Source organism: Mus musculus, chromosome 10, assembly GCF_000001635.26.
Source record: "Mus musculus strain C57BL/6J chromosome 10, GRCm38.p6 C57BL/6J".
In the NCBI taxonomy this organism is placed as follows: domain Eukaryota; kingdom Metazoa; phylum Chordata; class Mammalia; order Rodentia; family Muridae; genus Mus; species Mus musculus.
In genome coordinates this window covers 30,832,089-30,843,262 of record NC_000076.6, presented here as the reverse complement: position 1 = coordinate 30,843,262, position 11,174 = coordinate 30,832,089, and the positions used below count along the sequence as shown (strand labels likewise).

Here is an 11,174-nt window from a genome sequence, read left to right as displayed (position 1 = left end):
AGAGGGACAGCCCAGAGGGGTGGGTCGCCGAGCCTAGCACTCCCACCCTAGACGTCACACACGCTCACTCGCACTCAGCCACGCGCTAGCGGTTATTCTTTAAACCGAGGGTAGAAACTCGGCGGGAGAGATCACGGCTTGCAGGTGATGGCCCAAAACCCAGGAGCCCTCGCCCGACACGCCCGCCCCATGCGCTCTCGCGCCTGCGCCCGCTCCCGCCGCCGGCGGTCAACCCCAGCGCTCCACTCCCGGCTCCCAGGTGCGCGGTGGCATTCCCACGCCTCTGCCAACGCCTCTCGGCAGCCATTGGCCAGCGCGGGTCCGCCCCTCCATATTAACCAATAGAAAGCCACACCGTCCCAGGGAGGCGGGGCCTGGAGAGTGGCCAGGGCGGGCACACGAAGAAGCGGAGGGGCCCCGCCCGCGCTGGGGGGCGTGGCCAGTACCGGGTCTTGCGCCCTGGCTGGGCTGCAGCGTGGGAAAGAACCTCCAGGAGCCGACCGCGCCGCCGAGGGAGCGGCGCCTGCAGAAGCCGGGCAGGGAGGGAGGGAGGAAGCCCGCGGGGAGCGCGCTGCGTTCCGCTAGGCGACAGTAGCTGCTCCTCCTTCGTCGCGATGAAGCGCCCTTGTGAGGAAACGACCTCCGAAAGCGACCTGGACGAGACCATCGACGTGGGGAGCGAGAACAATTACCCTGGGTGAGCGCGGAAAAGCGGGAGGGTGTCCGGGGAGCTTCGGGTGGAGAGGAGACCGTTTTCCCCGGGAAGCGGGTGCTAGAGTCGGGTGGGGCGAGAGATGGAGTTCACACTAGGCGTGGGAGCGACTGGAAGGGAGCTGGACTGGAGCGTGCAGGAGATGGCGAGGGAGGGTCCAGGGCTGTCAGCACAGGACACGCATACTGGCACGTCCGGGCGACGCCCCCGGTACTGGAACTGTATTTAGGGACAGTTCCAAAATAGGTCAGGAGAAAAGAAAAACAACTGGATTTCTGTTTTGAGAGAAACTGGGATCGCGACTTGAGTTTTTGAGGAGGTAAAGCATCTGAGCTAAACAGGCTGAGCTGCGCAGGTCGACAGAGGGTGATCTGGCTGACCCACCCATGAGTGACAGATATAAGGAGCAGATGAGACAGCATTGCTTTGCCTGCTTGTCCTTTAGTCTCCAGGAGATCAAGGTTCTGATCACAGAAGACAGACCTCCTGTTTCCTGTGACAGCAAGATTACCCAACCATTTTAGAGGCGGGGGGGGGTCAAATGATAATTGCTTCTAATTGGCTTGCCCAGAAGCACCTTATTTATTTATTTGCAGCTGTCACTCAAAGAGTGAAATCCTTCCCGCATATAGAAAACTGGATTTATTTCACGGGCTTATTTTAAGACGTAGAAATCAAAGCCGGAAAAATAGCTAAAGCAAAAACGATGCTTATGAGACAGTTTACCAACTCTCTCATTGTTAAAGTATTAAAAAAAAAAATGAAACCGTAGGCTGTCACTAGAAGGGGTGAGGAAGGAGTCAGTTGATTTCGAATTAAGACCCAGAAGTGAGCCGAAGGGGTGGTAATAGAACTTCTCAAAACTAGAGAGGACCTGGAGAGTTTAAGACACTAAAGAAGCATAGTACCTGTGAATTTCAAAGTGACAGAAAGTCCTAGGAGAGTATACATTAATGGACCAACTACACCACCAAATAATCACTTGATTGAACCTTGCAGTCTAAAAATACCTTTTAGTAAACTCAAGGTGAATTGCAGCTTCTCGAGATATCAGCTTGGTTTTAAGGCTGGTGGCACAGTTTCATTTTCAAAGTTAAAGCATGAAAAGTGCAAAAACTAAATTTCAACTTTCCACCCAATGATATGGTTAGGATATTCTTTTAGAGGATCAATATGCAAAACTTACAATCTGTTCTTTTTAGGCTATCCAATAAGGTTTGGGGATAGTAGGAGAATTAGGTTTTTGTTTTAAAAGTCGCATATAGAGACACATTCGACATGTGCTGCTCTTGAACGTTCAGTATGTCTGGCAGAAGAGAATGGGAGTACACATCCAGATGGGTTGGTGACTTTTGAGAAATACATGAGAGAAATAGGACACACTAATCCCCCGACCTGTCACCCTAACTGGCTATCATTTCATTAGAGAACTCAAAAGTTCAGGTTCATTTTTGCCACTTGAATGGGCAGCATAGCATTTCGAAAATCATGTTTACTTATTCAGTGTGCGTGTCCGGCTAGGTGCATGTCACTGTCACCGTCACTTCTGTTTGTGGAGGTGCAAGTGGTTCTTCCCCATGCATCCTGTGGGCCCAAAGGACTGGAGCTCATGCCAGATCATCACACTTTGTGGCCAACTGCCTTTACTTGCTAAGCTGTCTCAAGGCCTCAACAGCATTGTTAAGGCATAATTATTATCTGGAAACTAAAATAAAGCCTCCAAATAGCATAGATATGAAAAAAGTCAACAGACAGAAAAAAGTAATATAATGCGCAGTCAGTCAGAATATTATTGGGTGCCATGAACTGGGGCAGGGAAGGGGCCTATGACCTTGATACAGCACCTGACTTGTCTTCCTCCTTCACAGGCACGCTACAAGCTCAGTGATGAGGTCCAATTCACCGACAACTACCTCTCAGATTATGGCAAGAAAGAAAAGGAGAGGGGTAGGTGACACCCCCCCCCTTGTGTCATGTAATTAAGCATGTGTATCACTGTTGTTATTTTCTTACTTGGATAATTTTTCTGTATGTGTACTGTACCCTTAGATTTTTGTTTTGCTTTCCTTGGGCTAGATCATAGAAAAAAGGCGTCGGGATCGAATAAATAACAGTTTATCTGAATTGAGAAGACTAGTGCCAACAGCTTTTGAAAAACAAGTAAGTTATCCCCCCCCCAAAAAAAAAAACCAGCTCAAAGCATCTGACTTTCTCATCTGGGACTGTAGATTCTTCTTGAAGATCATTAAAATAATGGTGTGTGCTCTGCACACTCTGATCCGGCGTAGAAGAGCTATTTCAATAAAATGCTTTGTTGTGGCAGAACTATTAAAAACATAATCCATCATGAAGTCGAAGACATTTCCATTCTTTAGCTTATTTTCCCCTTAAGGGTAATTGTGTTCCTGCTTTCTCTGTTCTTTCCATGAAGCCAGCAGGGGTTTTGCTTAAAACTGTGCTGTATATGGTATTCTTGAAAACAAAAGTTTTGTGTGTGAAATATCATTTTTCCCTCAAACTTTCAAAGTACTATTTAAAAAAAAAAATCAAAGTTAAGGAACTAAGGCTTCTATTTTGGTTTCCTAAATTATAATAATACAGCTTATTTAGAAAGCTACTTTTGTTTTTAATTCTTGGGTTAATAGAACATTATATTTGATTTAGGATATAATTTGGAAGTTTGGTAAAAAAAATCAAATTAGTCATAAATATTGCTTTTCAAAGTTCAGGTATTCTTTTACATTAAAAAAAAGGGAAAGGTGATTGCCATTTGAAAATTAGAAAACAAACAGTTACACTTCCCTTTGTGGTTATGGATTTGTGTCTCTTGTTCTGCCGCTGTGGCTGATGCAAAGGCTTCTAAGAGCACATTTCCAAGGATGTGGCCATTTCTGTGCTGAAAATGTTATCAGTTGACTTCCAAATTGGGTGTTGGCTGTTTATGCCACTTTTGTCGGTTTGTTTACTTCGTGATTCTGCAAACATTGTAAAGCAAGCTCCACAGAGAGCTTTTGGAGGCCATCCAGGGCCACCGTTGGCTGCTTTCACAGCAGCTCCCGAGACATCTTCATGGACATGGTGAACAAGGAGAAGTACGGGCATGATATGCTACTGTTGACTCTGTGTATTTAAGACTGAGAAGAAATAGACACAAACTCTGCACTTCGTATGCCACGTCTGTCTTTGATAACTTACTATAAATTATGCTTTGGATTAATGCGCTGCAAATGAAGAGAAGATGACCTATGTTGTTTGTTTGTTGTGCTTTTCTGAGTACTTTTTTGAGTACTGAAATATCTGCAATATGACACTGAGAAGCAGTCACTCTGTGATCTTTTTCCTTAGTCTTGGTTTGTTCGGCTCTTTTCTTAAATATTGACTTAAATCTTAAGAGCACGCCTCAGTCATTGGGCAGCTAGTTACTGTAAACACAAACTTTCCCATTTACAGAGTCTGGCTGCCAACCCCAGTGAGCTGGCCCTGCCACGATTAGAGGAGAATACTCTTTAGAGCTGCTGAAGAACGGACACTCCTGCTATTTACTATTTGCTGATAATTTTTTTAAGTGTAGTGAAAAAAAATATTGGTTTAATTATTCAGCTCCTCTAGGAAGTTAGTTAGAAGCCACCAAGACCCAAGTTACTATCAGTGGGGCATTTCTTTCATTTGGTTTCTAACTTTTGCTTTATTTAAGAAGAGGAGCAATGAAAATGTATTTGCAAGACTTTGTTTTTTGTAGGGTTTTATAAGGTTTTTTTTTTCTTCCAATAATTTACTTTTTTTTTATTCACTTACATCCCGATCACAGTCCCATCCTTCCTCTTTTCCCAGTCCTACCTTAAAATCCCCCCATTGTCCCCTCCCCTTCTCCTCAGTAAAAGAGAGCCCGTCCTGAGAAATCTAGTCCTAGCAGGACTAAGCAATGCTCTCTCCCACTGAGGCACAACCAGGCAGTCCAGGTAGGGAAAGGGGATCTAATGGCAGGGAACAGAGATGAAGACAGCCCCCTCCACCTGTTAGGGGACCCACATGAAGCTGCACATTTACCACAGGAATATTTAAGAATGGTTTCAAATGGTTGGTAAATCCTTAGGCACAAAAGATGCTCCTTAAGTGAACTGCAAATTAATTGGTCCTTTCTGTTTGTGATCCTAGAATACACAGTGACACCTGCTGGTGACCTTGAACGTCTTTCCTAGGTCATTTCCTTTACTGGTTTATCTTAAAGACTTACTGGGATTTTTCTACTTTTGAACATTCTACTTTTGATGCTTTGTTAAAACACTATATCCATATCCTCAAGAATTAATATTCAACTGTTTAACTGCTGCAAACTTCAATAGTAATGACTATAAAATGTCTCTTAAGAAAATGTATCATTAATGAAGGCAGAGTTCAAAGTTCAAGAGCTTTTCAGCTGGCATAGTATTTGTAGGATGATTTTAGGAACACAATTGCTCCTACTATTTATTTAGTAAATCATTTCTTTGATGCCTTGTTCTGGTCTTTGCAAGTTAATGCCATCAGCTATGCTGTAGTAATTGATGTGTTAAATATAAAGTTTAGAATGAATTCAGAGTCTACCCAGATGACTCAAAGGTTAGGAGAATGAACTGTTCTTCTAAAGGACACAAATTTGGGCTTAACACTCACGCTGGTTAGCTCACAAGCACTTATAAATACAGCTCTAGTAGGTTCTGATGCTGACCTGCATAGGTATCTGCCTGTATGCACACACACACACACACACACACACACACACACACACACACACACACACACACTCACACACACTCACACTTACACATAGACATACACATACCCATACATATATACAATTAAAATGTTTTCAATTCAAGTTTTTCCTGTGATGAAATTAAACATAGACTTTTATAATAAGAGGAAAAATTGGAACTATATAACTAAGTTCAATAATATAATGTCCTAAGATAGTTTCTGTAGGACTCATGAGACTTTATTATTTGATTCTGAAGGGATCTGCCAAGTTAGAAAAGGCTGAAATATTGCAAATGACAGTGGATCATTTGAAGATGCTCCAGGCTACAGGGGGTAAAGGTAAGGTTTGGTACCATTTGTCACCCCCTTTCTATCTTTCTCTTTTCTTCCTTTCCCTCGAATATCATAAGGAAGTCACAGTTGAACAGCCTTCTGACAAGCTGAGCTAGGCAGTCCCAGATTAAAGCTGTGGACATCAATGCTAATGGCAAGATTGAACTCCTGGGAAAGATCCTCTGGAACAAAAGAAGCACTTGACCCTGGACTTGTGTTTGCTTCCGTAATGATGTGGGAGTAAAGCTTCCTTCACAGCAGCCTGGTCAGACATTTGTTTGGGATTTGAGACGTTCATGCTGGAATCTGTACAGAAAAACAAAACAAACACACAAATATCCTGATATGATCAAGGCTGGGACTCAGGACTCTCCTTTCTCACTTTCATTCAACCAAGGCTGGAACCTGGATAATTTAGCCATTTAAAGGAAATGACTCTAGAATTAGTCTTTGTCATTGTTGCCCAGACCATTTTGGCTGTCTTGACTTTATACCAACCACAGCATTTGAAGTATAGGTACGAAATCTCTACTAAAAACAATAGAACAGGCTCTTCCTGGGGGGAACTCACGAGAGTAGACATCCACATGCCATGGTAGAATGTCCTCTGTACTGGGCAGTAGTACATTATGGAAGACTTGTCAGGTCAGAGTAGGACCCCCATGCTAAAAGAACGAACAAACAAACAAAGGATGAAATTGTGAGAGACATAATATTCATTCAGATTCATTTTCCTGCTTCCACTCCAGTTTGACTTCAGGTTACCCTCTTAGCTTTATGGCTCTTCAAGGTTGCCTTTGATATCTATCTCAGCCAGATTCATTCACAACTGAACAAAGAGAGAAAGCTTCAAAGTATAAGTGCTGGGACTAAAGGCTGAAGACCTCCAAGGTTCAGCATAAGCTTCCTTTCCACAGTCTATGGCCCTAGATTTGAACAAGGCAGGGCAGGGCATGGAATTAAAGGCAAATCACTTTTACTAATCTGAAAACTGATAGAACACCAGCCTTGACCCAAACCATCCCTTACTTATGGCAGGAGGAGAGACTGCTTGCTGTACATGATGTCTATAATCCGCCTCAGGTCACACTGGTCCAAGAAACTGTCTTGAACAAAGGACAGTCAATATAGGATGCAAATATTCTTGTAACATAAAAGCCAATGGTTGATCTTAGAAGTCAGTTATCCCACATAACTTGGCTGCAACTTTTGACCTGAGTTGGAAGTAACCTACTGGTCTTCGAGGGTCAAGCTAGCAGCATGTGCTCCACAGGTCCTAAGTAGTATGACTGTCTAACCTGCTACCTTGGGATTCCAGGAGAGCAGTGAAGTTAGACGTGGTCAAGGAAGGCTATGGATGGATGACTCTACCTTCTCTCAAATTGGTAGCCATGAGGCAAAGAATTGCTGTCCAGGGCTCAAATATTTGGCATGTGTTGTATTTCTAAAGAGTAAGGTTATCCTCTCACCTTATAGCAAGTTTTATATTACTTCTTACTCATGACTACTTGAGCAGTCCTAAATTTACCCCAGATGAGTTAGTAAGCAGACATTTCCAACCATCTGGCATATAAGTTTTCTGACTGCTAGTTCCCTAGAGTGGCCATCCCAGGAAGAATGTGTAAGTGAGCCTTGAACAAGAGGGTCCACCAGTGTTTGCTCACATGCCCAGACTCCCAGTTGCCTCTAGCATAGAGGAAGGACATGGGCTCAAAGGTACTTACATGATAGTGACCTCAGTTTCTCCAGTTCATTAGCTCTGTCACTGGGGCTAAGTCAACTCATTCTCTCTGAGCCCCAGTTTCATCCTTTGTAGCCTAGAGACAATGATGAAGGGCTTCTCACTGATGGTTTTAAATTAATTTGCTTGAAGCTTAGAAACCTGCACTGTTACAGAGGAAGTGGTTATGGGCATGTGTTATTGTTGGCTCAAGACCCACTTACATGAGACAGCTGCTCATCATCATTTCCCTCTGCTTCCAACAATAAAATAGGAATTACATAATTCATATTCCTTAAGACGCAATAAGTCCCAGCCATATATAGCCATATAGCAAGCAAACCGCAAATGCCACTTACTTTACAAGCACCAGTGAAATTCAAAGAAGTTAATATGTTCTTTTCAGTCTGTCGTAGAATTATAATAGTTTCTAGGGAAAAATCCAAATTCTTAACTTTTCAGTGTCTGCAGAGTGTGATCAGTGCCTCCGTCCTTTTGAGAAAGTCAGAAGCTCAAGCCGGAGGGGAACCTAAAGACTGTCATGTGCGGTCCTTCCATAGAGGCATCCGCATGAGGAACAGCCTTCGCTCCTAATCCTGGGGACTTTCTCAATGACTGTTCTGGGGTCTGAGGATGAAAACCAGTTTTACTGAGGATACTCAGCCCTTCATGATAGTCTCTTGTTCAGCCTAGCGCTACTTCTGCTGTCCTGGTGGTTATATTTGCCCCAAACACCTTTTTCTTGCTTCCAGAAGTAAGAAACATAACAAAAGTTTCTCATAATGCTTTGAATATAAAATAGTCTAAAGGAAATAGGCAAATTTTGCTCTGTCAAAGCATAAAGTGATACATTGTAAATGCTTTCAATGAAATAAACCTATTATAGATTAGAGAGGTACTCAGAGGCAGAATATGCACTTGGCTGGACAGGTCCTGGGTCCTATTCTGGAAAAGCCAACTTCCTGAGACTTTTTCTATTAAAAAAAACATATTTTTGAGGAAAGTCATTATCCCACAATACTAAAGTTAAGACATCCCCCCCACTCTAGGAGGTATTCAAAACATGAATGCCCCTATTTTATTTTTTCTTATTGTGACATTTCAACCCTAGTTTGACTTCAGCACTGCTAAAGTTGTTGTGCATGCCACTTGTAGAGTATCCTTTCTTTACTCTTGAAAAAAACTATCATAGTAGCCATTGTGTTTTCAGAAAGAGTCATCCCATCTCTAGAGAACACAAGAGTGGAACCTAAGTGGATGGCTGTTCTTCTAAGACATATCATTTTCTCATCTTTTGCCCTTTCACCTCTGACTCTCCTCAACCCCTCTTTAGGCTACTTTGATGCCCATGCTCTTGCCACAGACTTCATGAGCATTGGATTCCGAGAGTGCTTGACAGAAGTGGCTAGGTACCTAAGCTCAGTGGAAGGCCTTGACCCGTCGGACCCACTACGCGTGCGCCTTGTCTCTCATCTCAGCACCTGTGCCTCCCAGCGGGAGGCAGCAGTGATGACATCCTCCATGGCCCACCACCATCACCCCTTGCACCCTCACCACTGGGCAGCTGCTTTCCACCATCTCCCCACAGCCCTGCTCCAGCCCAATGGACTCCACACATCAGAGTCAACCCCATGTCGCCTATCCACATCTTCAGAAGTGCCTTCTGCTCATGGCTCTGCTCTCCTCACAGCAACGTTTGCCCATGCAGATTCTGCTCTTCGGATGCCATCAGGGGGCACCGTTGCACCCTGCGTGCCACCTCTCTCCACCTCTCTTCTGTCTCTTTCGGCCACTGTGCATGCCGCAGCTGCAGCAGCCACTGCAGCTGCACACAGCTTCCCTCTGTCCTTCGCAGGGGCTTTTCCCATGCTCCCGTCCAATGCAGCGGCAGCAGCCGCTGTTGCTGCTGCAACAGCAATCAGCCCACCCTTGTCGGTATCCGCAGCCTCCAGTCCTCAGCAGACAAGCACTGGGACAAACAATAAACCTTACCAACCCTGGGGGACAGAAGTTGGAGCCTTTTAACTTATTCTTGAATCTCTTTGCAATAGTAACTGATGTCGTCCATTTCGGAATCAGCTTCAAACCTCTGCATCCTGAAGGTAGTCATACAGATATGTACAGTTCCACACAGCAGCAATAAAGCGATTTGAGAAGCAGACTTCACACAAATGGAAATGTAGTATTACTATTTTTTCCCTTTGTTTAAGGCAGCTTGGCAAGTGACATCAGCAACTTGAAAGCAGCACACCAACGTCCATTTAAACTTTCTTGGAAAACACACCAGTGTCACCATCCGGTGGTGCATTAATACTCCTGACTTGGAAAAGGAAAACGCCATAACTGAGTTCTCCTGATGCTAGAAGGGAGAAGAAAAACAATGCCATGTTTTCTAAGTGCCTGAACTAAGGAATGTAACGTAGCACAAGATCAGAAGGATATAGCTGTTAGGTTGAGAAAGAGAAGAAGCAGGCAATGTGTCAGGCTGCAGATACAGTGCCCTTTGGAAACCATCGGGTTTTATTGGCCAGAAAGATGAAGGGAAATTAAGTCGAAAGACCTAGTTTTATTTTTATTTTCTTTATACAGACTTGCCAAGCAATGACATTTAGCTATGCAGTGAAATAAGCAATTCCACCAGAGCCTCCATTAACAAACATTTCTGCTCTGCCTTCAAGCTTCCATACCTCTAGTGAACCCTGGTTTAAAACACAGTGCTTCTTTATGTAAACTTACAGGTATACAGTGCACTAGAAGCAGTTACCTACTGTGTGCCCACCAGAGGCTCATTGACACCAACTCAAAAACTCTTCAGTTTGCAAGAGTTTGGGTTAATTTATTGTTTCAACAGGACTATTTTTATATATTTAACTTCTCCAGTTTTCTCCTGACAACATGTAATGTCTGTTTTTGTCTGTTTTGGGGAGAGGGTGTTGCATTTCTGGAAGTAATGAGATGAGGAGAGATGATATGGAAGGGAAAAGCTACATAATGTAAATGCCCTGGTCAAGTTAGAGATTACATTTGATCCCAAATCACAATGAATGTATGGAATGAGGTGTACATGAATTATTTTTGTCCATGACTAGACTAATGCTACATATGGTGTTTTGGTTTTGATTTTTTTTTATCTTGTTTAATGACAAAATAATCTCCTAATACATTGAAATTGAGCACGTGAGATTTTATATTTGAAAGATAAAGACACAGCATGTACTCTTATGCACTTCATTTCTCTGCTGTGTGGAGAAAGCGATAAACAAGAGACTATTAAACATTATGGAAAGTTATACTTATAAATGTTTTTAAAATTACTGTACCTAGTCTTTTCTATATTACTTTGTAACTTTTTTCTATGCAAAAGTCTATGTATCACTAATTAAATGACGTCCTTTTTGACTATTTCATGTGGAGGAGTTGCTTTTCTGAATGGCAAGCTGACATTGCCTTTGATGTGAGGCCTTTCACTCACTCTTTCAGCCATAGCTTTGTGCCATGTGTTTCAAAATCATTTAGCTTATGGAATGCACATCTTACTTTAAAATGAACTTTATGGAGCTTATGGGTTAAAAACAGGTAAGAATTACAAAGGCAAAAGTGATCTTTTTCCTCTACCTTGTGTTGATTCTTTCTTTCTTTCTTATTTATTTATTTATTTATTTATTTATTTAT

At 42.9% G+C, this 11,174-nt stretch overlaps 1 protein-coding gene and 1 long non-coding RNA gene across 2 annotated transcripts; one reads left to right on the top strand and one right to left on the bottom strand.

Annotated features, from left to right (window-relative positions):
* Positions 1 to 479: 479 nt before the first annotated feature.
* Positions 480 to 10,904, top strand: Hey2 (hairy/enhancer-of-split related with YRPW motif 2). The gene is made up of 5 exons (NM_013904.1): positions 480 to 697; positions 2,581 to 2,659; positions 2,789 to 2,872; positions 5,707 to 5,788; positions 8,836 to 10,904. Exons 1-5 carry the CDS (start codon positions 615 to 617, stop codon positions 9,525 to 9,527), a joined length of 1,020 nt encoding a protein of 339 aa, NP_038932.1. The 5' UTR covers positions 480 to 614; the 3' UTR covers positions 9,528 to 10,904.
* Positions 5,775 to 8,840, bottom strand: Gm51763. Its single transcript, XR_003948860.1, has 3 exons — positions 7,507 to 8,840; positions 6,354 to 6,447; positions 5,775 to 6,088 (listed from the first exon to the last, which is right to left on the bottom strand). It is a non-coding gene; the product is annotated as a predicted gene, 51763 (long non-coding RNA).
* Positions 10,905 to 11,174: the final 270 nt, after the last annotated feature.